The sequence below is a fragment of the Pyrus communis genome, chromosome 16 (genome assembly GCF_041283825.1).
Source record: "Pyrus communis isolate YQ-2024b chromosome 16, ASM4128382v1, whole genome shotgun sequence".
NCBI lineage: Eukaryota > Viridiplantae > Streptophyta > Magnoliopsida > Rosales > Rosaceae > Pyrus > Pyrus communis.
This window is the reverse complement of record NC_142580.1, coordinates 10967438-10993219: the sequence shown is the minus strand read 5'-3', so window position 1 is coordinate 10993219 and position 25782 is coordinate 10967438. Positions and strand designations below refer to the sequence as shown.

Genomic DNA, 25782 nt, shown 5'->3' with positions numbered 1-25782 from the left:
AAAAATTTAGGCTTGTGTGGGTTTTTAATTTTCAATTTAATTTTGACTTTTTTTTTTTAACTGAAATTTTAAATTTGTTTGGTAACTATTTTTGTAAATTGAAAACTACTCTCTTGAGTTTTAAAACTTGGCCTTAGGTTTTCATTTGTTTTAGTTTTTAATTTTCATTTTCATAAAAACTGAAAACCACAAACTAAAAAAATGAAAACTAAAAGCGAAATAGTTATCCAACTACCCCTTAGAAATACACTTTCAATAGGAGAGGGGACATTCTATTTTGGCTTATTTTGGCCTTCAAAATTCCAATTTAGTGTTGAAAGTTGAAACCTCCTAAAAATTGCACAACTTTCTTAAAAGAAATAAAATAAGCAGAAAATCAAAGTCTTACTTGTGAGTGTCGTGGTAGATTAAAGAGTAATACTCTAAAGTTTTTGTGTCAGCTTTATAACATTGCTCCTAATCCTAAATTCTACATTACCTTGGTAGATAGAGAGTATTCTTATTCAATTCACTGCGTTTAGCATTCAAACTCTCTCCCTCTTTTATATTAATTAGAGTAGTAATATCGTTTGCAGTAAAACTTACACTAACCAAATCATACTTTTTCCTTGAATTGACCTTGAAACCACCTAAACTCAACCGAACCGCATAATTTGTATTATTTGCTTGAACACTTGTGATATATTCTTCGACAATAATAAGTTTTTTCCAACTACTATTTGGTGTACGCATATGAAGTTTGATATGAAACTATGATGAAATGAAAGACTAATTTGGCATTGCTGAAATTATTTTAAAAGTTTTTTTTTTAATTGGGGTTAAATTGTGTTTAGTAAATGAAAAAAAATAATGCTTTTGTCAAAAATCATGAGTCCAAAACAGCAGATAGCATAAACAGCTCTATCCTTACTTTTGAAAACAGCTTTTTTTTTTTTTTTTTCCACAACACAACAACCCCAAACTGATCAAACCAAATGTGTGGTTTGACTTATTTATTTCATGACACGTGGCTCATGAACTTAATTATGCATGACCTTATCATATACCTTTGTGAAACGAAAAAGAATCTGATACCAGCCATAATAACCGACGGTAGACGGACGTTTGTGCTTCTCTTTTGGTTTGTCTTTGGTGGACCAACGTTTAGATGATGACAATGCTTAATATTCAAGTGTAATGCTAGGTACATTAATTTTTTAGACTACATATATAAATTATATGATGTGTTATTTATAAAAAATTAGCAAGTTAATTAATATTTAATTAATAATTTAATTATCAACAACTACTATGTAATTTACAAAAATTCAATCTAAACAGCCAGTCTCACAAATATTAAATGAAATGGGCCCGACAAAACTTCAAGTGGGTCACTTTTCATTGTCCCATCTCATGAAATACAGATAGATTGCATTGCTCCATGCTTTCCTCGTGTACCATACAAAATCCACTTGGTGAAACAAAAAGGGATGTGCAACACAAAATTATTTCCAAATTGCTTTTCCCAATTTGAGCTTAATGTTCTATTGAGAATTACTAGAATTGTGTAATTACACTGATATCTTAAAGTACATGTTAGATAAAGAATTTGATTTGTAATCATCTGTTTAGTTATAGCATGTATTATAATAATGTAATTTTTCAGTTATAATTAATGTAGGATTTTTACTGAATTTAGTTTTTTTATTATTATAAATAATAATGTTAACGAGTTAAATTATTAAATTTTATAAACAAACACTAGCATGCTTTGTCTCGGTCAAACCAAGCTTCTTGTCCATTAGCTATCATCCCTCTAGGTTTCCAGTCTAGAATTATTTTACTTGTGTTGAAACCCTAGCAGATCAATACGTGGAGTAATCCTAGCCAAACCGTCTATTTTTTTTTTCTCGGTCTGAAATGTAAATTTCATTAGTCCTATATTAGTGTCTACTGTCTTATTAGTGATTAACTTGAGCTTAATAAAAATTTGATCGTTAGGCGTATTTGAACCACATTATTATATCTAACTCAATGTGAAGCTTAGCTCATTATCTCATCCCTTAGTGTATATTATGATCAGGGCATGCTTTCACTTAAAGAATTACAAGGTAAGAACGAGAGCTCGAGATTTATATGTCTGAACAGTACGCGAAGCTCTGGGAGGTTGAGATTCTCTGACTGCGAGAGTAACGAGTTTCTCCGTTTTTTCGAGTTTGGACTGGATAACTTCGGAGATGGGCCTGCGTTTTGGGCTCCAGGTTTTTATGTCTAGCTAAATCCCCACCGATATTTTCTTTTGTGAAAAATTTAGGCCCATGTGGTAAACATTTCGTTTTTAATTTGCAATTCAATTTTTACTTTTTTTTTTTAAATTGAAAATTCAAATTTGTTTGGTAACTATTTTTGAAAATTGAAAACTACTTCTTTGAGTTTTCAAACATGGCCTTGGGTTTTCAATTTTATAGTTTTTAATTTTCATTTTCATTAAAAACTGAAAACCACAAACTAAAAAAATGAAAACTAAAAGCGAAATGGTCACCAAACTCCCCCTTAGAAATACACTTTCAACAGGAGAGGGGGCATTCTATTTTGGCTTATTTTGGCCTTCAAAATTCCAATTTAGTGTTGAAAGTTGAAACCTCCTAAAAATTGTACAACTTTCTTAAAAGAAATAAAATAAGCAGAAAATCAAAATCTTACTTGTGAGTGTCGTAGTAGATTAAAGAAGAATAAAGTTTTCATGACAGCTTTATAACATTCCTCCTAATCCTAGATTCTAGATTACCTTGGTAGATAGAGAGTATTCTTATTCAATTCACTGCGTTTAGCATTCAAACTCTCTCCCTCTTTTATATAAATTAGAGTAGTGATATCGTTTGCAGTAAAACTAACACTAACCAAATCGTAGTTTCTTTGAATTGACCTTGAAACCACCTAAACACAACCGAACCGCATAATTTGTATTATTTGCTTGAACACTTGTGATATATTCTTTCACAATAATAAGTTTTTTTTTTCAACTATTATTTGGTGTATCCTTTTCATCAAATCCATCAAGACACACAATCTGAGTTTTTGAAAATTTAATCAAACGGCTACAAACAGGGGATCACTTTAAAAATTATAATAACTTTAGTTGTTGAATCAAATTTCAAAAGCTCGGATTGTGTGCCTTGATGGACTTGGTGGAAAGAATCCTTTTCCTTCCTTTGAGTACCATACAAAATCCGCTTGGTGAAACAAAAACGGGTGTGCAACACAAAATTACTTGCAAATTGCTTTTCCCAATTTGAGCTTAAATGTTCTATTGAGAATTACTATACACTCCAAACTTTTTATATTAGGAAAGAAAAATATACTTGTGAGGAGTGTAGAATGAGATTTTTGGAGTGTCAATAACACTTCCCTTACTAGAATTGTGTAATTACACTGATATCTTTTTTTTTCAGATAAAGAATTTAATTTGTACTCATCTGTTTAGTTATCACATGTATTATTACAATGTAATTTGTTAATTATATAATTAGTGTAGGATTTTTACGGAATTTACTTTTTATTTTTATTATAAATAATAACGTTAGCGAGTTAAATTGTTAAATTTTACGAACGAATGGTAGCATGCTTTGTCTCGGTCAAACCAAGCTTCTTGTCCATTGGCTCTCTTCCTTCTAGGTTTCTACTCTAGGGTTATTTTATTTGTGTTGAAACCCTAGCAGATCAATACGTGGAGTAATCCTAACCAAACCCTCTATTCTTTTTCTTAGTCTGAAAAGTAAATTTCATTAGTCCTATATTAGTGTGTCTACTTTCTTATTAGTGATTAACTTGAGCTTAATAATACGTATTTAAATTACATTATTACTAGCCTTCATGCACGTGCTCACGCACGTACATAAAGCATTTTTTGAATTACAGCATGCTACGTGTGACTTACATGTTTTAAATGTATTTAGCGTAAATTGACAAAAGGAAAATCAAATATTTGAAGTAAATGAATAATCTTAGATCATGCTAAAAGAAAGCCCTCATAAACCAATTAAAGCAACTGAATTCACATAATAAAATCGGTCTCTATAGAATTTCAATTAAGAATAGAGAAAATAATATTTAATAAACAATTGATTGAATCACGTTATTACTAGCCCATTGTGAGGCTAAGCCCACCGTCATTCCCTCTTAGTGTAAATAATATCGTTTGTTAAAATAAAAAAAAACAATCATTTAACAACTTATTTAATCACATTATTATCCGCATGCGAAATACCTTTTTTATAACCGGCATTACACACCATTTAAGATGTTTTGAGCGTGTTTAAAAATAGAGAAAATAATATTTAATAAACAACTTATTGAATCACATTATTGCTAGCCCATTGTGAGGCTAAGCCCACCCTCCTCCCCCCCTTAGTGTAGATAATATTGTTTGTTAAAAAAAAAAATCATTTGATAACTAATTTAATCACATTATTATCCGCGAAAGCCCTTTTTTTATAACTAGTATCACACGACTCTTAAGATGTTTTGAATATGTTTAAAAGTAGAGAAATTGAATCACATTATTACTAGCCTATTGTGAGGCACTAATTAAAAAAATAGCACAAAAAAATTAATTATTAAAAAAATACTGTTAAAATGACAAAAATACATCTGCCTTATTTGATGCATTATTTTGGGATGCCTTTGAAGTTTGGGAAATTTTATTTGAACCCACGTAACCTCTAACACCCAACTTAAATTTAAATTGTTAATTATTTATTTTACCCTATTGCATAATTACTATTAAGTACAAAATGAAATTAATAATAAAACTCAAATTTAACCTATTAAACCCTACCATTACTTCTTGTTTATCAGACATTCATTCTGACTAAAACCCTAATAGGTCTTGTAGAAAAAAAACAAGTTTTTTTTATTGATGGATGGTGATTTTGAAGTTTTGAATCCTCCAACTATGGTATGACTCAATTTATGAATATTTTGTTTGTTTGATTTCAATTTTTTTAAAGTTTAGAAGATGAGTATTTGAGTTTCAATTTTTTTCATCAATCCTGAATGGTTTGTAAAACTTTTTGCAATTGGAAAATTCTAAGGAAAAACTTCTTACCAATGTTCTTAAATTATAAACTTCCTTGCTTGTTGATAAATATAAGGGGATGAATTATTTGATTTGTTGCTTATGCACATCAGTAGAAAGAAAAAAGACAAATGTCTAGGTTTGGTAGCAGAAAGAAAAAAAAATAAAAAAAGTAGCCACGGAAATACTAGTGGGGAAGAGAGGGTGGGGGCAAGGATGCCTCTTTTTTTTTTTTTTTTTTTTTTAATTCAATTACAGATGTTATTTTATAAAGGAATGGGTGTAAAGATAAATTAATATTTTGAATTGGGTTTGAGATGATATTTTAGGTAATAAATTTAGGTTTAAAGAGAGATTATTTCTTTAATAAAAAACAATATTGGTGAATAGAGTAAGTTGGTGTAAAGAAGGGTTATATGAGTTCAAATAAAATTTTCCTTAAAGTGTTTTGTCTTAGGGGTATTTTTGTCCAAATATTTTTGTTGAATCTTGGTGACACCAAAATCAATATTCACTTTTCCATTGACTTTATATATAAATAACTAATTCCATGTGAAGTTTAGTTCACTATCTCATCCCTTAGTATAGATAATATCGTTTGTTAAAAAAAAAAAATGATGTTGATGGAGGTATTGTATTCAATTTTCAATAAAATTTACTTTTCAGATAATCCTTCAATCACGTCTGTTCATCGTATATTGTGCGAGTTAGTTTTCGTCAGATACTGTTTATATTCAATTTTAGATAAAAAAATCGACAATAATTTCTGATGACAATATATACGATAAACGGAAGTGATTGAAATTCCCGAAAGAATCCGAGAGCATCCTCATTCAATCCTCTCGGGAAACAAATGGGTAAGTGAACGCGCAACGAGACGAAAACCTCTGCTCAACTTCAGACAAAAGTTACAAAACTTCTTGTCATCTTCCTCCGCGACCTGACCAGACGATCGTCCTCCCAGATAATTCCATGTATTTTCTCACCAATTAAATAGCATTTTCCATTATTCTAATAAATTAATTTAAATTAAAACCACTACAATTCTCCAATTCCTTAATAATCTTTCAGTCTCTCACTCTCTCACTCTTATATTTGCTGGGTTATTGTTTTTCCTTCCCAAAAGAAATTCTTGGGGTCCTCAGTAATAACAATGCTAGCTGCTGAATCAGTCCCCAATGGAGCTGCAGAACCTCCTCCTTCTCCTCAGGTTTATATCTCAACTTCCCCGTCTCTCACCTGTTTTTGTATGTTTTCCATGTTTGCATTTACTGTTTCTGCAACTTTTTGGATGCAACCTATGCTTTGCTCTCGCAAGGTTTGAACTTTTTTGTGTGGATAAAGTGGAGGATTTGAACTTGATTTATCATTTTTTACCTCAAGAAATCAACTGGGTAAAACGAAGTTTTTTGCTGGGTCGATTTATTTGCTGTGTTGCTTGCTTTATTAGGGGGTGTATTTAATTGAGATTAAAAGAGTTGTAAGTCTATGGACTCCATAGACTTTATGTGAATTTTGAGTGGAGTCTTAAGGGAGAGGTCTGATTTTATAAAGCCTAGAAACACTATAAAAATCCCTCCAAATCCATTAAAATCTTCATCTTTTAAAATACTTTAAAATCAAATCTTAATTGAATGCGTATGGAGTTTTATGAACTGCTTTAAAATCCAAAATTAGACTCAGATTCTGTGGAGTTCTACAAGCTCTTTTAAAATCCTGACTGAATATCTATGGACTTTCATGGATTCATTTAAATTCTTGATTGAATACACAAGAATTTGTAAACTCTTTTATAATCTTTAAACTCCTAATTGAAGCTGGATTTTTGGTTATTTTTGTCTCTGGTGGTTGGATTTCAGACGAGAACTAATGTTACCTGATAAAGTTAAGCATGAAACTTTAGGGGTGCCCCTTGCCCAGTTTCTGGTTTCACTGGTTTAATGCTATTTTTCATTACTAGTTAAAACTACTCCCAAACTGTTACATTCTCTTTTGCCCTCCTTTATTAGTATTTTGTAGATCTTGATTGTGTACTGCAAACTGCTTTTCTGTTACTTTTTTTTTCTGATTATTGCAGATATGATCTGTTTTTTAGTAACGGTTAAAAAACCCGGAGTATACTAGAAAATCCCAAATCTTTATAGCCATTTGGGTTGTTTTTGTATGAAAAGTTTGTGTCTTTTCATTTTGTTAATTGATATAAGAAATCTTCTGAAAGCTTATAGACCAAATGAGATGTAGCATTAGATATTTTGTTTTGTGAAGGCTGGTTTCCAAAATCTGAAGACAGTAAATGAAGAAGCTACCGACCTGGAACCTACTGGGAGGCGCCCAGACATATCACTTCAGATACCCCGAAGGCCTGTGGGTTTTGGCAGTAGCTGTAGCGGAAAGGGTTTACTGCAGTCTCAAGGTTCCTTTAAGGGCAGCTCGCTATCAGGGGGCCTTTTCCGGGCTTTAAGCTTCAAGAGAAAAGGCAATCAACCGGATGGTGAGAGAAGCTCCCTCCTTAATTCAGACCCCAGTAGAGATCCTGAAAGATGTACCTCTCTTCCTGTTACACCGATATCAAATTTGTCCGCCTCTGTTGCTACACCCAGCTCTGCGAGGATGTATAATGAAGTGCACAAGCCACGTGTAAGTGGTCATGCATTCTACAGTTTCCCTAGTTTTTGAGATTTCACATGAACTTCTTTGCATTTGGAGGTATAAAACTGGTAATGCAACAAAAGATCATAATCTTCCAAACAAAAATTATGATTGATGATTTACCTAGAGACATTGTAGATTGTTTTTTTATCCCCTAAATGCTGTTTCCAAGAATGATGTCTGAGCATTCATTGTCCCGAAAATGGAATCTGATTTACGTTTTCAGTTTAGACACTCAAGTTACCTCTTAACCGTGTTATATGATAATTCGGGTCAATTTTTCCATTAAACTACTATGTATGTACCATGAAAAAGAAAATTAAATCTGAATCTTTGTGCTTCTAATTTTTTCCTCATTAATGCTTCCTAAAAATGGCTTGTTAATCAGGAAGTCATCCAACTGAAAGAGATGGTTGTGATTAATTGTGTGCAGAAAGAAATTACAACAGTTTTGAGGTCCCTTTCTATGCCTGGATGTAATAAAGTCATTGTAAGATCCGTATCTTTTGCAACTCGAAATGAGCAGACTCAAGCAGATCCTAGTGATGGTAAGTAGTGAATCTATTATTCTGGTTTTTTGTTCATGCTGCAAATACAACTCACATATTTGTAACAATGAATGAATTTACTCACTACATTTCAACTACTTTTGGCTTATGTATTCCTCTCTCTCTCTCTCTCCCCTCTAACTTTATTTTCGGCAAATTAGATCAAATAACTCCAGTTCCAGTGGAGGCCAATGATGAAGAAATTCCTGAAGAAGAAGCAGTGTGCAGGATATGTCTTGATGCATGTGATGAACAAAATACGCTCAAAATGGAATGTTTTTGCAAAGGTGCTCTTAGACTTCTACATGAAGAGTGCGCCATTAAGTGGTTCAGCACAAAAGGAAACAAGAAATGTGATGTATGTGGTCAAGAAGTTCAGAATTTACCTGTAACATTGCTTCGGGTGCAGAGCACTGCTCAAAGGGGTAGTGGACAGCAGCACAACCAACACGGTTTGCATCCAGAAACGATAAGGTGAGATAATGCGGTATTGAGATCCTTTCCATTTATGACTTTGATAGAGGGTATTATTTGGAGACTCATGATATCATGACTAGTAAAGGGAAAGAAAAAACAGGTAGAAACCTTTTCATGAAACATCCATTTCGGTTCAGTCATGAATGTCCAATTAGAATTCTCTAACATTAAATGCCAGAAGAGGATCTAAGTCATATCGATTGGATCCAAATCATATTTTCTTATCTTGTAGAGACAAATTTCAGCCATCATAGCCACATCATTGGCAGGCGACAGTGCTACTGTAGGGTTCTCTTTCTGATCAAGTCACACCTGTGCATTATTTGTAGAATTCAACTTATGATAGATATCATGCTTCCTTTTTTACTCTTTTATAGCTAATGAAGTCGTATTTAATGCAGTGCCTGGCAGGACTTTGTGGTACTGGTCTTGATTAGCACAATATGCTATTTCTTCTTCCTTGAGCAGCTACTGGTATGTCATTCTTCTGGTGAAAAAAACTTTTAGAACTAAGAATTTGATTTCCGCTAAACTAGAACTTGTTTGTGTCTCCTGATGAGTTCGATATCCTCCAATAAAATTCAAAATAATCCAATCTAATTGTGTGTAATTAGACCATACCTAGCACTATGCAAGACATTGTGTAAGAACGCCTAAATTATGCGGCTCCAGGTGCCATGAAATATTATCTGTTCATTTGTATGGTCTACAAACTATCTGAGCACATACAGGGTCCCAAAAAGAACGCATTGAAAGAAAGGACAGAACTGGTTCAAGTTGTGACTGATAGTTGGCGTAACAATGCTAATTCTACCTCTTTTCCAATGTGTAGATTCGTGACTTGAAAACTAGAGCGATTGTAATTACAGCACCGTTTGCATTTACATTGGGTCTCTTGGCATCCACATTCGCCATCATCCTTGGTATAGCAGAGCATCTGAGATTTCTGGTTCTCTTCTGTCACTGTAAGTTTATAACCGTCTAACCATTTGCTTGTTTAATTGCAGCAATCAGGGAGTACATATGGACATATGCAGCTCTGGAGTTTGCGCTTGTCGCCCTCATCGTCCACCTGTTCTACAGCATAGTGAGTGATGCTTTCGATTCGTGATTTTATCCAAACCCTGTCATAATATGCTCCATGATCTGCGTGTGTTTTGCTGTTGCTTACTGCGGTTTTTTCTACGGTGCACCAAACTGCCTAATGCCAGACTACGTGTGCTTGATTATTTCACAATTTGCCTTATTAACTAAATCTTTTTTGTTCTTTCTTTCAGCTTCATCTGATGGCCATTTACGCGATATTGCTTGCTGCGGTGTTGGGTTTCGGAATAGCGATTAGCCTCAACTCATTGTACATGAAATATTTCACCTGGAGAGTTCAAGTTGCACAATCTCAAAGCTCTAGCCCTGTATGACTGATTCCTGGATTTAACAGTTGCACCATATGACTTGTAGCGAAAGAGTCGACTGCTAAATGTGGCATCCTTTGTCTTTATATTCATAATTTTTTTACTTAAAGTTTTGTTAACAATGTTGCGCCATTAGGGCGGGGGAATGGAGGAAGACGACCTCGAGTACAAGGGTAGATGCTCTTGAACCACCTTGGTTTGGTTAAAGGACGTAACATGTACAAGTTAAAGCAAGCACTATCGGTTTGCTTTTATTGGATTGGATTGGATTGGATAAGCCACCGCATTCTAGGTATACTGATGCCAGAAATGGATGTCGACTTTGAAACCTTGTTCAAGCTAAAGGTAGAAGATAAATTAGACGTGAAGAAAACTTATTGCGTCCTCCTTGGTAGGATTGGAAGTGCGACGTTTCCTTCACTAGTCCATCTTCTACTTTAAACTTGGATACGATTGGAAGTGGATATCCATTTCTTCCTTCAACATAATCCAATCCAATCCAATCCAATCCAATACGCACCAAACTAGGCCTAAAAGTACAAGATTTATAACGTCGAAAATCATAAGTTGATCTATCTAATAGCATCATCGTCCCTCCCGAGTAATCAAGAATATTCTTATGGTAAAAAAAATAATTTACGTTCCAGTAAGCAAATCTTTACATGCAGTAAACAGTAACTAGCTACATCAACCAGTAAAAAAGGGAGAACAAAGAAACCTTCTCACATATTTGCAAGTAGTACGGTTATATACAACATGGAGATATTTACAGGGAAAATATACAAAAGAAAACTCAATTAGTAATGCACATTATCGCAACGAAAATGCCTAACCGTATAAAGGAAGAAAGATATTTGAAAAAAAAAAAGATGAACAGATATAATTGACCTTATTTATTTTTTGTCACAGGGAGGAACTTACTGCCATCTTTCCTTAGCCATATGGTCGAACGGGTTTTCTTAACTTGATCTGTGAAGAGGCGATGCCTGCCACATCATTTGCGCAAGCGTGTTAGGAAAACCAAGATACGAATCCTCGATACACATAATCTTTAGTTTCTTCCGTTATTTTGAAGAGAACAAAACCAATTGAATACAATGATGAATATACAAGAAAGAGAGATTACTTTCGAACAATAAGGATGAAATCCTGGAAGTAAAACTAACCTTTCAAACTCCAGCTTCTGAGTAACAATCCCATTCAAAAGCAACTCTGAGCTGTAAACTGTAGCTCCTGAAAGTATAAAGCAGTGTCAAAAAAAAAAAAAACCTCGTATTCTTATAGGGGTGTGATATTAACACACCCCTTTTTACTTCTCACACACCCTTCTAATTTTCGACCGTCGGATCGGATGAATTGAAGAAGATCAACGGACAGAAATTAACAAGGGATGTGAGAGAAGTAAAAATAGGTGAGTGAATAGAACCCCACTTCTTATAGATACTTGGTAAATAAAAGCAATGTCTGCTAACCTTTTTCGAGTAAAGGCACACAAATTTCATAATCTTCTTCACAAGATAGAACCAACAGATCATCTGGAATTTTATCAGCCTCCAAAACAGATCTACCAATTCTTTCTATTGCCTAATGAGCATTTCGAACAAAATCAAAATCATTTCGGGAATTAATGGCAATCAAAAGTTCAGATAAAAACAGGATGAACTTTATACGTGCATGAAGAGAGAAAGAAAACCATACCTGGCCATGGACTGCTTTTACCAGACTAGAAATTATTTCTTTACCAGGCTTCGTATTTGGGGTGATGAAGACTTTACGACCCTGCAAAATCATGTGTTAATGGGAATGCAATATAAGTCTAATCTATCTGCAAAATGATGTGATAAACACAATATTTACCTCCAGAAGTGGATGCTGGCATGCACGTACCAACGAAGTCGGCATGTTAAAGCCAAACTCCTTCTCCTTCTTGGTATCCCTTAGTACATAGTTTTTCTCATCAATGAAACAACTAGCTTGTCCACAGCTATCGAGCCATAAATGCGTCACCACTGGTTTTCCAGCAGCAATAGCTTCTAACATATTCCTCGTACGCACAAATTGATCTGCTATGAAGTGTGTGGCATCTGTCATAGAGGATGCTACAGAAACTCCTAGTCGGGCCAAAATCTGCAAAAAAAGATTTGCAGATAAGATTAGTTTAGAACTTGCATGTTTAAAAAAAGATTCAACTCACTTACAAAATACCTTTTTCTGATGCTTAATTACATAGTCATCCAAGTGGTGGCTATACAATACTCGAACATCAGTCATATCTCTCCTCTTCCTTAAATCCTTTGATGCTGAAGTTGGTATATGGCCATTTGCACTTAAGTCACGGATTTCTTTCAAAAGACTTGGCCTTGAAGGGGTCTTCTTGCATGACTGTTTGAAATATTCATTACCCATACAAACTGGAGATGCATCATTGACAGGCACCTTACTGTTAACTGGAGTAGCACAAGCTGAATCCAGTGGTTTGCATTTCCCTAGCGGGGATTCATCCCTCATCCTGTCAAGAATTCCAACTGCCTCTCCACCAGTTGTAATCTCTGATATCATTATCCCATCCTTATGAGAAGAATTACAACGAAGAGGAGCTTTCCAAGGATCAGTTTTTAAACTTTGATGTGCAAGTTTTCTAGCACAATTCTTGTCACCACGTGTAGCTGATCGGGTTCTTCTTGTTGACTTTACATCAACATAAATGCTTTGAGCAGCACCCTGCAATCTTGTGTGCCTAGTGACATGTTGTCCAACTTTGTCTGGGTGAACAGATGGGGTCGGTGGATCATTTAAGTTATCAGGCCCATAAACCTGATCAGATAACTTTCTCCTAGATCTTTTTCCTTTGGGGAAGCTTAAATCATCCAATTTGATGCCATTGCAAATAGCTTCAAACTTGAGATCTGAACCATGATGTTGGCTTGGTTTATGATTTCCAACTTCTCCGGATCGATTGGGACCTGATTTTGAAGATTTTGCATTCAACACATTAGACACCTGAACACCTGTGAAACTAATTATTTTTTCTCTAGTTGCAACATCCTCTGTTTGAGAGCTCGACTCTTCTCCACAATCACTGGATGCATCGTCAGCTTTCTTTAACTGATTTACCACCATAGACCGTCTAGTTCGACGTGCGATCAGCGTAAACGTACCAACATCCTGTTGTAAATGCTTTTTTATAGATCCTTCTGCTCTTAGGCCAATAGCAACAGAAGGCATTTTCTCCATGTTTCTGTTCCCAATGATGTTAAGATGCTTTTTAGCATTGGACTTCCCCTTCTTTGATTTTGCTATCACCACCTTTGTTTCACACTCCTTCCTACCAACCCTCGATTTCTTTGCTTGTCGAGTTTCTCGGGAAACCCCTGCATCAGTTAAACGCCCTCTTTTTCGAGAAGACAGTTTCGTTGAACAAGTTCTATTCTTTGATTTTTCTCCCATCGAACCTTCAGGACAACTCTGATTTCCTTGAGCATCTTGATGGTCATCACTAGCATCACAATTGGAAATCCCTTCACCATAACACAAGGCTTCCATAGCTTCAGCTGCCATTTGAGTATCAAAGCCTACATTCATCATTTCAGGTGCATCGTTCTTATTTATATTGGCATCCAACTGCTCTCTAGGGGAGTCATTGTTAAACTGTTCGTCAAACTCACTGACGAGATTCTTTATATGTTTCATTTCATCTTCATGTGCTGTCTTCTTGTCGACTTTTGAATTATGCAACAATAGTTTTGAATCAGAATGAACTACACCTATTCTCTTGTTTTTTCCTTGTAATTGTTTTTTGCAATCCTTCTCCACATCCTGTCTTTTCTCTTTGGACTTCTGGGGTTGGGGAAGAGATCTCCACCCATGGCTTCCGCCGTCGAAGAAGTCTGCTTTTCTTCGGTGGAAAAGTTCACCTCCGTCGAAGAAGTCTGCTTTTCTTCGGCGGAAAAATTCACCTCCTTCTTCATCCTCACGGTTATCATCCCAATCGAAAATCCCTTTATCTATGCTTTTGTCATTGGCTTTCTTGGCCAAAGTTTGTGGCCCTTTTGCACTTGAGACAAATTTTGAAATGTCCCTTGCACTCTTTCCACGGCCAACTTCTTTATTAGACTCATCCAGATTATTTTGGAGGAATTTATCCACAAAATCAAGTGCATTAGCCTGTGATAATTCACCTGGTTCTTGAGAGTCAATATAGCTCAACCCTGCAAAATTGCTAGGAAACTGAAGCAAATCTTCAGCTTCTTCATCACTAGCGCTGTTATGAGAAATTTCCGTGTTTTCAGCATCTGAATCCTCAGTAAAAAGTTTTCTTGCTGTTGAACTACCAGTCCTCCATTTGTTCTCATTCCTTGAATCATGCTCCTCATTGACTTCTTCCCCATCTATGGTCGAACCCCCTAAAAGAGATACTGCATTATCTTTCCCGGAAAGTTGATTCAAAGATTGGTTATTACTTGGAACAGAACGAGACTCACTGTTGGTACCATTCAAAGCTGTACTGCAAGCTGCTAGACCAGAGGCCTGTAAGGATGCTGCACGGACTGAGGTAAATTGCATATGCACAGAACCTGAGCAAAATGGGTAGATTGACATAATAGTTCATATTAGGAGTGTATTGTACTATTCGATTGAGCAATCATGAACTCTGACTTCCAGATGTAAGTAGCTGGAAAATAAATTCAGACGATGTTTCCTTCATATTTATTTTATTTTGTAGAAAATCATAATCGTAATACAAACTAGGCCCAGATAGATATTTGCGCTTTGAAATAAGAAATCAATTGTATGCTCAAACAAACTGGCAGCACCATAAACCAAAACCTGTTTAGCGAAATATATAATTGATATGGATTCCATGCAATTTGAAGGAGTTAATACACAAGATCCCAGCATCCATATTCCATACAATTTTACCAAATTTTTTATTAACAAAAATGCACTGTCTAACCATGAAGAAGCAGGATAGCTCATACCTGGTCCCAGTTCCGGGGAGCCGTCATCCACAGGTGTTGCAGCAGAAACATGGAGCCCTGAAAGATAAAACCACAACTTACTTTTATGAATTAGCACATAAATTTACAAGCACAATTTATTAAAAGAAACTTCATGTGAATTGAAGATTAAATAAAACATTCCAAAACCAAGGAATGATATTTCATTCAATAAGTAGGAAAATGTTCTAATTTGCAATCCATGAGCCCATTATGTAATTCAGACTCTCCCAGAAGCTCATCATTGAAATAGTAGATAAAGCAAAGAATTATGCAGTTATGCATAGTAAAGCTTTAGACCGCAAATGAAGCTAAAGATTACAGGCTTCGGTTTCTAATGAGTTCACTGGAATATCGCTTTCCTTTCTTTATTTAGATTGGAAATCAGCTATTTGTTAGTCTGGTTGTGTTTTTGTTTTAGGCTGTTATTTGTTTTTGTTTGATTGGTTTTGTGGTCCTTGTTGTGGTAGCGGTGTTTGGGCTGGTCTGCTAGACCACCCTCTCTGTTTACTTCTTTTTTCTTAACAAAATTGTCTCTTTACAAAAAATAAAATAAGGTAAGGACTAGCATTCTTGTCTAGATTAAAGAGGTCAAACCTGCATTGTGTTGCTTGTCGACCAAATGATTGGCTTGCTCTGTTAACCCATTTTCACTATTTTCGCAAGGAGTGCGGCAAATATTCTCCCCATTCATTAATTGATCAGAACCTCTCCGTACCGATTCATTGTCAGTTAGATCCTTACTATCATCCAAAACTTCAGTTGCATCCGACTCTTCACTGTCACTGACAACTACATCATCAAACTCTAATAACTGAGTATCCTCCATGTTTGCAAAGCAATTGATATCATCCAATAGTTGTGTTTCACCACTGAAATCCACTGCTTGTGTCTCACCACCGAAATCCATCGCTTGTGTTTCGCCACCGAAATCCATCGCTTGTGTTTCACCACCGAAATCCATTACTTGGGTTTCAGTTGCGAAATCCATTAATTGGGTTTCATCACTAAAATCTACCATTTGGGTTTCAAATGCATCTTCAACTGGAACAGTACCATCACATGGCACAATGTCTCGCACTAACTCATCCGCATCCTTCGATTTGCCCTTCTCATCTAATTTTCAATAAAACAAAATGAAGAAAAGAAATCTCAATAACAATTGTAATCCTAAACCAAAAGACAACATCATTCACATCCCAAAATGGGAGAAAATCATACTAAAACACAGCCAAATAAAAATTCTCACAGTGATATGCACAATTTCAAAAGAACATATGCGCAAACATATAAAAATCTTACTTCTCCATGAAAAAATCAGAGAAAAACCGCAACAGAAATCGTTGAATCGAAAATTTTACCATACGAACATGAATTTAACAAATTTGAACCCTTGTCTATATATTCACATTAAAATTACCATAAAGGACAAAACTTTAACTAAAAAATAGTTACCGGACAATGGAGGGCTTGAAATCTGAGTATAAATGGGCTCGGTATCGGCGTAGTCGACGAGTGAGTTTTTCTCCATCGGCTTGATTTCATCGTCGCCGTCCCAGAGGGAACCCATTTCAACTCTTATCGGAAACCAGATCAGAATCCACCGGAACCCTAGAAAAAAGCATCGAAATTTCAGAAGGAAAAAATACGAAAAAAAAATTAAAAAAAATTTGACGGCGACGATCGAAAGTGGGGTAGGAAGTATGCGGAAGTGAGAAGCGAAGGACGATCAATTGGGGAAAGAGAGGGAGCGAGAGAGTGAAAGATTAGGGTTTTTGTAGGTGGAGGGAAAATAGTGGGGGGCGTCGTGGGAAATTTTGGAGGGAAAATGAAGGAGTGGAACACCGTGTGAGTGTCTGTTATAATCGGAACCGAAGTTGGTAACTTCTCCTTCTCCTTCACCTACGTTTCTCTCTTCTCTTTTACTTTTCCGACTGTAAATAAAAATACCACGGAAACTTTCACCACTTACCAGGAAACGATCAAATCAAAATCCAACGGCTGAAAATCATCAGCTTAAATTCCTAATGTAGAGTATAGTAAATGATGATGGAATACCATCACCGGCCGTTTGGTCTAGTGGTATGATTCTTGCTTTGGGTGCAAGAGGTCCCGAGTTCGATTCTCGGAACGGCCCCCTTTTTTATTTTTGTTTCTTTTTTTCTCTTTTCATTTAATTTTAATCTTTATAAGGGGAAGAAGATTGATCTGATGTGTGGGATTAATTGGAAGTTGTTGGTTCTAGAAATCAACCAAGAAATTGGTAACAATCACTTCTTTTCATCTTTACTTATCGTTCATATTCAAATCCTGAAGAAACTGTCAATCGAAGAAGCAAAAGTTCAAGTTTTTGAAGTTCAAAACTTTTAAGTCTAACACAAGTGGCAACGCCACAAGAGGATAGTAGGGAAATAAGTTAGAATTAAAATAGATCGTCTAGAGCTTGATTCCTCCAACGTAACAACAAATGAAGTCAAAAAAGTCTTGCGTAATTTGACAAGTCTTAGTAAAAAGATAAACTTGCATGCAACCAAAACCAAAAATCAATATGACGCCTAAACTTGCATGCAGAACATATTCTGATCAGAGCCAGTTTCGACCGTTTATACACAATACTACTGTGGGACTATATAATCCCAAGTACAACAAACATAATAAGTACACACTCCAAAACTTCACTGTCCAATGACTTGCAAAATTCTACGAAGCAATAAGGCTGTCCCAAACAAACTAGTCGGAAGAACGACTACAAAACATAGCCTGGTAGAGCAAAGGAAAAGCTAATACTTCGTGTTTTTTTTTTTTTTTTTTTTTTTTTTGACAAACCATAGATTTGAAGATTAGATGATATATTAGGAGTCGACAGGGTTTGAAGTCACGTCATGATGCAAGAACAACACTCCTTCAAACCACTGTGACAGAGAGCCACTTGTAGAAAAGCTAATACTTAACACCAAAGTAAAAACCACTTGTAGAAAAGCTAATACTTAACACCAAAGTAAAAAACTAACAGAAGCATTTATATAGGAAGACGAGGTTGTTCTTGTTCATCAGAGAATTCAAATACGAGGTTCCAGTTGCAAGAAAAAAAAAATCAGTTTCTTTCACTGTCGGCCAACATTTCAGCATAGGTAGCCCAGGGTTCAGTGAAAATTCAAGGGTATATAAACAAGAAATTCAGAATATGCACCACAAAAACAGCAGAGCCGCCTCCTTCTTCACCAAAAACCAAAAGCCGGCTGCAAAATGTGCCTGCCTCGTAATTCCAATCAATAGACGGCTTCATTTCCCACACCGGCATTCTGGGAAAAGGCCTATGAAGCAAAAGGCTAGTCTGATTACCAACTCAAGTCTGATTGAAGAAACGAAGCGGCAAAGCAGCAGGGTCAAGTTCCCAGCATCCTCTGAGGCTGCCGCCTTTTTCGTCTGTTAGCCGGAAAGAAGGAATCATGTGAGAAAACCTCAGTAGTTCAACCCCACGGACGGTCATGGTTTCAGCTGATCCTCCTTTCACCCGAGTCTTGAAAACCGAGTTGAAACCATCCACACGCTCTAAAATCAAGACCTCTCTCTGCAAATCATTTTCAGTCTGCACTACCACTATGTCATACTCGCAGGTATCCAAGTCGGAACACGAGAGACCAGCTGTCCAGTTCTTATATAAAGCCCAAACCTCACCTCTGTGTGGATATATTTCAAAATCATTCTTACCAATAGAAACTGCATTTAACCGGTGTGAAAAGGAGAGAGTAGAATCATAGTCCTGGAGTGGACCCCTTCTAACCCTAAATCTCCCGCAGCTGACGGGCATTTCCGCATCATGCCATCGGATCACCCTGTCCGGTAGTAAGTTGGCAAGCCATGCAATATGCAATTTGGATCGGTGACTATCAAGGCTCGTTATCTGGCCATAGTATTTTGGCAAGCCATCCTCATCACTATACAATGCCCAGATCTGACCAATCTCAAACTTTTCCAAAGATTTATCAGCATCAAAGTTGTAGAACTCAGATTCCGGAATATCGATACCTTCTGGGGATGATCCTTTGGGAACATTACCATCTTCATTCCTTGTATCCGGCGATGCAGAAAAACCATTAGTACGAGTACTAGCCTCTATTTTCCGTTCTCTAGAAACAGGAACTTCTTCAATATTAAAAGGCAAAGCGGCAGGATCAAGCTCAACAGATCCTAATGGAACTCCTACTCCTTCGTCACCAGTCAATGTATAAGATGGAACTCTGTGGGAAAACCTCAATAATTCTCCGGGTGGAACTTGAAATGTGCCTTTCCCATCCTTAACCTTTCGAAAAACACTCACAAAGCTTTTCACCTTCTCCAAGAGTGCAACACGTATTCCAACATCCTCAGAATAGTCTGACAAAATATCAACAAATTCATATTCAAAGTGCTTCTGATTGGAGTCCGGATCAGAGAACCACTTTATATCCCAGTTCTTGAAAATGGCCCAAGTCTCTCCCTTTCTTGGATATATCATGTAAGCACTTCTAATCTTCCCCCAAATCATCAAATGAGAGAACATGGGAAGATCTTTCGTGGTTTCAGAGTGACCTTGTCTGAATTTACCACAAGAAAATGGCAAGTCAGCTTTGGCCCATTTCATTTCATTATCATCATCGGGGTCCGGCTCTAGCCAGGTTATCTGCAACTTGAACTCAGGTGAGTGAACTTTCTTGATTCTAGCATAGAATCTTGGCATCCCATTTCGAGTATCATAAATAGCCCACACCTGCCCAGCTTCAAAGAGTTCTTCTTTCCGGTACCTCTCAAAGTCGTTGAAATCACTATCAGGGAAAGAATACAAGGGCTCTGGTTCTTGTTTCTCATTGGAGTTTTTATCTAATGGAGTATTCTCAAGACTTCTTTTCTTCGAGTCAAAAACTTTAACCCTTTCTTTAGCCCCAAACTTCTTTTCACCAAGTCCCTTTGGCAAACACTCTTCAAAATAAGCACTTTCTTTCTGTTTCACCTTTTCCTCATCTCCTGTAGCGTCAGCAGCACGATCATATTTATTATTCATGTTAGATTCCCCCTCTTTTAATGTGTCTTCATCTTCCTCTTCAGTGGCACAGGATGAACCACTCCTCTTCTCCCTTTTTGATAAAGGAGTGTCTTCACCATCGCTTAGATGTTCCTTATAAGAAACGTTCTGCTTATGCCGTGAAGACCTTCGTGGTTGCTGCTCTCCATAAATTCCGGATTTCAAACCAGCCTGAAGAACAGCATCATTGATGACCATATCTTCTTCAGAATCACTGCTGCTTTCAGAGACACTGCTTTCGCTGGATTCTACTACATGTTTCCTTTCTCTCTTACGCTTTACCTTTTCGGAGCGAACACCTGAAGAGCTACTTGCCTTTTTCTCTGTCTTTTGGAAAGGTTTAGCTTTGGAGTTTTCAGCTCCAACATTCCTCTGAAATCTCACTTCAGACATGTTAACATTCACTTTTTTGGGGGGGAATGCCTGCTGACTTAAGTTAGTTGGTGGTGGTGCTGGTGGTGCTCCACCTGGCACATTTGTGTCATAGGCAATGAAGGGCTTACTGCAGCCTTGACAACGAAGAGATCTAAGAAGAACTTCTCTATAATACTGGTACTTGACTGAACAAAATGGGCAGGCAGTCCAAAAAGTGGATCGGGCATCTGAATACCCTGGTGGAAAAGGTTGCTGTTGCTGTTGGCTCTGGAGATTAACGCCTGAAAAGTTGCCTCTGGAGTTGTTTTGAACTCCAGGATTTGAGTTCCAACTTGCCCTCTGCGGGGGCCAATGTGGTACACCTGTTTTACTCACAGAAGTCTTGCGTTTCAGGTCATGCATGCTCCGTTTGTCACGGTCCAAAAGTACTCTTTGAGCTTCACCTATCAGCTTAAAAGCAGCTTCTGCACCGGAAAACTTATTTTTATCAGGATGAAGTTGGAGAGCAAACTTCCTGTACTGCTTCTTAATTGTTATCTCATCCGCTGTTTGATCAATCTGAAGAATGCCATACCAGTCCATCTCAGTCCCAAATGATTTCTCAGCAGAGCAATGCACATCACAAACCATAAGCATCTGAGATATATTCTCCAGATCAGAATAGAGTTGTTGCGCCTTTATAGCAATCTTACGAGCCCCCACGAAATCCTTGCTCTGCATCTTCTTCTCAGCAATCGACTTGGCCCTAATGGCCTCCTCCTTATTGCAATCCATCACTAATCTGGAGAACCTGAGTTCACTTAAGCTGATTTAATAGTGCATAAAGCAACAGGAAACACTATAACCCCAAAAGCATGCTTCTTTATTGAAAAAAAGCCAAGTTTGATTTCCGTTCAATATCACAAGTCACATCCAGTTGAACCCTGCCAATTCTGCATCAACTTAAGAGTTAGGACCAATTAAAAGCCTTTAATCAACATAAAGAAAAATAAACAAGGTGTAAGCAATTACATGCGTGCAACGTTTCACCCCCCCCAGTATTACTTATTAAGTTGATATTCAAATTAAAGAAAGGCAATGTAAAATGCATTTTTTGCAGTTTAATAGTAAATCACTAAGCACCTACTTACGAAGTGAAACTTGAAAAAGGTGGGAGATGAAAAACAAAACAAAATCCTGAGTAATAACCAAATAAACCACGCAAATATTTTCATCACATATTAGAAAGCAACTCAACGAACTCCGTAAGCCACCCAGAACAACATTCAAAATAATTAATGAAAAACAGGAAACCATAGCTAAAACTGAAAAATAAATATAGAAAACCCACAATACAATGAATTGCTTTCTCAGGAAAACCATAGAATAATAAAACATTACGAATTAAAACAAAGGAAGATATAAGAACGCGAACTACACAACAAAATATATCCCATTTCCCGGAGCTAGACATAACCGCTTATCTCACAGTCCCCTACTCAACAGTCTCTTTGGAACCCAAATGAAATCCTTGAATTTATAGAATTTCAATTCCAAATATTTATCCTCATACTTCAAAAGCTAAATCTGTGTAAAGTCCATTCTCAAATTCTTGAATAGTGAGAATTTTCAAAGACCATCTCAAACTGAGACAATTGTAAATTACCTCAACCCGAACAATACAGAAAATTTGGTCCAACTACAAGGGTTGGTCCTATGCTAAACTACCAAACTAACCTGCAGCAATTACGACTTGTAAGTTTAATTTTGACAATAATAAACATTGAACTCTGTCCTAAACATTTAAATTTCATTCACAAATGAATTCATTTGCAAATAATCCAAACTTTTATTATTTTGTTTTTTTTTTTTTTTTTGCCATTTAGTCCCGGAAAGTATGACAGTTCACTTTATAAACCAAAAACATTATACCAATTGCTCCCACAACGAAGCCTTTAACCCACATGCAATCCAAACCCAAAAGAACCCATCACATCACAGTCCAAAACGGGAAGCAAAACCCTTGTAAAAATTAGTAATATGGGGATGCAGAACCCTAATTTTACCCAAAACTCAATAAATAATTTCGAAAAGTTCGAAAATTTTGAAAAACTACTGTAATTTGTTGACATATTTGAATCGCAAAAACAGACCCCCAAAAGCATGCGTAATTTAATACATCGAACAACCAGAGTCAAACATCGTTCTTCAAGCTAAAGGTGGAAGCTTGAACAACTTTGGGAAAACGCCAAAAAGTGATAAAAATGTCGCAACGAATTTAGAAACAAAAAACAAAAGGGTTTTGGAAAAGAAGCACTTACTCGTTTGTTTTGGCTGAGAAATCACAGAGCCCGATTTGGGAGACACAGGATTCTGGAGGGACCTGGGGTTTTCAGAAGTGGGGAAGAAGAAGACCTATGATACTTCGGCTTATTTCTCTAATGCCACTCATATTGTCATTTGGGTTTATTGGTAATTAGAGTTGTAATTTATTTCAAATTCAGGGGCATTTTTGTTTGGTGAATTTTCGATTAGTCCCTTGTTCAGCCCCTTTAGTAAAGAACTGTACTTCGTTCTGAGAAAGAGCAACGTTGTGATTTCGTTGACAATGAACTGAAATTACAATTCCACCCTCACTGAAATTACCAAAAAGGACATTCATCAATTAGGGCATAGGAATTATCAATGGCGCGGGCCGGGCCCAACTCTTAAAGTTGGGCTCGAGCCCGACTTGGGTTGGACCATTTTGGAAATAGAGATATTTCGGGTCTTACCTGAAATTCGTTGACATGAATCAAAGTGAGCCCATATACTGAAAATATGCTTATATGGAGAGACGGAATTTGAATTCATTACTTTGCGTGTAATGGTGAATGCTTTTAACCTTATAGGCTACAACTCTCTTGCAAATTATAAAGGGCAAGTTTGGGATTGATGTGTTTTTTTTTTTTAACTACTTTTGTTGTGCATTAAATATAATCAGCTACAAAATAAAGCGATTGACCGTTTGTTAAAATGTATTTTTAAAAGTGTTGTGAGTATAAAAAGTAGTATAAAAGCGTTGGTAAATTTTAATGCAAGGCAGTGACAAAAATAGACATGATAGTGTGGACAATGATGATGACAACGGTGGCGAGGGCAATGGTTGTGATGGTGATGGTGGTGGTGGTGATTCCAATAAAGGGGTGTGGTGGTTGGACTGCAAAGGTAACAATGATGGTAAAGGCAGCAACAACGGTGATGGTGACAGTTGTGGTTATGGTGGCGGTGGTGGCAGTGGCGGCAACGATGGTAGTAGTAGTAGTTATGGTGGTAGTGGCGGCGGGTATGGTTGTGGTGGTGGTTGTGGTGCGATTGGGGTGTGGTGGTGGTGGTAACAATGGTGGTAGTAATGGAAATGGTGGTATAAGAGGATTGGGTTTGTAGTGATAGATGGTGGTCGTCACTTTGTTCTCTAAGGATAACATGTGTATAGAAGAATAAATAATGTCATCTTTAAAAATTAATGAGTATATAACATGAATTTAAAATGTTTATTAAAGGTTCAACTCCGTTTTTTATTAAAGCAGCTTTTGAAAGCAACTTACAAGCTACTTTTAAAAGTTATTGTCTGGAGGCCATTACTTTTGAAATAATTAGAATATTTTATTTTTATCAAACATTTTTTTACTGTTTAACTTTAAAGTTAAACAATTTCTAATAAAAATAGCTTAAATAAGATACATAATAATATAACTGAGTTTGGTACGATTACCAAACCAATAATAGGATATTGATTACCGTACCAAACCTTCCATATGCTAATATTACCATTGTTGTGCGGCAAAGTTGGTTTGTCGAATGAGTTGGTTGGTAAGGTTTGATATTGGTCCTGTCAATTAATTTAGTATTTGATTGTTTCATTTGGACCCAAAATTTATTTTTTGTTTTAAGATTCATAACTATTTTCTTCTAGCCGAAAACACTTTTTTTTTTTTTGGTGAAGGCCTTAAAAAGTGTAATAAAACATGATAGTACACATATTAAGATGTTAACACCATCTTTAAACTTTGACGTAGTCGTACAAGACACCAAAAAGGAATCCAACTTTTGGACCAAACCAAAAAGGCATCAAGGTTTCTTTTTTTTTTAACTTTTATTTTAATGAAGGGTAGATTCATTACCAACAAGAAAAAATACAACATCAGCCCAAAAGATGAACCACAAACACACAGATAACAAAGCTCCAAAGCCAACCTTGAAACCCAGCACACACAAACAAACCACATGAAAAAAGCTAGAAAGCTAAGGGCATGTTTGGTATTCTATTTGAAAATTTTAATCATTTCTTAAAACATTTCTTAAGAACATTTTTTGAAAACAATTTTCTTTAAGACTCAAAAACTTGATTGGTTTGTGATTTAAAAATTTTAAATCTTATGGCTGAAACTAGACGAAGAGATCTTAAAAAGATGGGGTCATAGGAGAGGGAGAAAGAGGAAGGAGGAGGAAATAAACTAAGAAATGATTTAAGGAAAGAGAAAGAAGAGAGAGGATTGGACGAGATAGAGAGGAAGAAGAGTGAGAGAAAGAACCTAGAGAATGAAGACTACGGATTGGAGGAGAGATGAAAAAGGTATAAAATAAAAAAAAGATGAGAGAGAAAGAAGAAAAGAGGAAGAGATAGATTTGGAGTGAGAGGGGAAGAGTGAGAGCAAAGAAATGAGTAAGTTTAAGTTTAAAAACTCTAAAAACTCACTTCTTATGATTTTAGAGAATAGACTATATTTTTGAGTTAATCTTGAGTTCAGTTTAAAATAGTCCTACCAAACAAGTTTTTAAGGCCTAAAACTTGAAAATTGTTTTTGAGTGTAAAAAGTTGGATTCAAGTAAAATACCAAATAGGCTCTAAGCTTCTTGAAGTTGCAAACGTTGTCGCCGATGCTAGAAAACCACACGACGATCATCTCGATCTGGCTCCCTCCACAAACATCTAGAATCACGCAAGCAAGAACCCAATAGTTGGGTGAAGAAAGAGGCCGCATCATCCTCCAAGGACTAGTACAAGGATCGTCGCCACGAGACCAAGGAAGCACGCTGGTAGAAAGAACTCATGAGTAACATCGCCGACAAGGGCAAACAACGGGAAGGACTAACAAGGGCCAAAAAGGGTGGTGATGCGAACACCCGATCTTTAGCCAAAGCTAGGGCTGGCGTCAACGCAAATCGATGAAAACGAAAACTACTC

General features: G+C 36.3%; 3 protein-coding genes and 1 non-coding gene across 12 annotated transcripts; 2 read left to right on the top strand and 2 right to left on the bottom strand.

Annotated features, from left to right (window-relative positions):
- Positions 1-5862: 5862 nt before the first annotated feature.
- On the top strand, positions 5863-10333 carry LOC137731361 (uncharacterized). Of its 4 annotated transcripts, none has more exons than XM_068470466.2 (9): positions 5863-6030; positions 6183-6266; positions 7322-7693; positions 8139-8253; positions 8415-8727; positions 9132-9204; positions 9563-9653; positions 9738-9817; positions 10008-10333. In XM_068470466.2, exons 2-9 carry the CDS (start codon positions 6210-6212, stop codon positions 10146-10148), a joined length of 1242 nt encoding a protein of 413 aa, XP_068326567.2. In that variant the 5' UTR covers positions 5863-6030; positions 6183-6209; the 3' UTR covers positions 10149-10333. The 4 variants fall into 4 exon arrangements, with proteins under 4 accessions (XP_068326567.2, XP_068326565.2, XP_068326566.2 ...); XM_068470464.2 differs by having other exon boundaries at positions 8094-8253; XM_068470465.2 differs by lacking the exon at positions 5863-6030 and having other exon boundaries at positions 6078-6266; positions 8094-8253.
- A 510-nt stretch (positions 10334-10843) lies between these two features.
- LOC137731360 (BRCT domain-containing DNA repair protein) lies at positions 10844-17057 on the bottom strand. 6 transcript variants are annotated; one of them, XM_088687713.1, is made up of 11 exons: positions 16595-17054; positions 15737-16255; positions 15122-15178; positions 14633-14716; positions 14099-14545; positions 12348-14056; positions 12000-12269; positions 11841-11921; positions 11615-11726; positions 11309-11375; positions 10844-11128 (listed from the first exon to the last, which is right to left on the bottom strand). In XM_088687713.1, the coding sequence occupies exons 1-11, from the start codon at positions 16707-16709 to the stop codon at positions 11032-11034; spliced, it is 3558 nt and encodes a 1185-aa protein (XP_088543839.1). In that variant the 5' UTR covers positions 16710-17054; the 3' UTR covers positions 10844-11031. The 6 variants fall into 6 exon arrangements, with proteins under 6 accessions (XP_088543839.1, XP_088543838.1, XP_068326563.2 ...); XM_088687712.1 differs by having other exon boundaries at positions 14624-14716; positions 16595-16861; XM_068470462.2 differs by having other exon boundaries at positions 12348-14545; positions 16595-17021.
- A 147-nt stretch (positions 17058-17204) lies between these two features.
- TRNAP-UGG (transfer RNA proline (anticodon UGG)) lies at positions 17205-17276 on the top strand. Its single transcript has one exon. It is a non-coding gene; the product is annotated as a tRNA-Pro (tRNA).
- Positions 17277-18138: 862 nt separating this feature from the next.
- On the bottom strand, positions 18139-23096 carry LOC137731778 (uncharacterized). The gene is made up of 2 exons (XM_068470990.2): positions 22877-23096; positions 18139-21508 (listed from the first exon to the last, which is right to left on the bottom strand). Exon 2 carries the CDS (start codon positions 21348-21350, stop codon positions 18486-18488), a length of 2865 nt encoding a protein of 954 aa, XP_068327091.2. The 5' UTR covers positions 21351-21508; positions 22877-23096; the 3' UTR covers positions 18139-18485.
- Positions 23097-25782: the final 2686 nt, after the last annotated feature.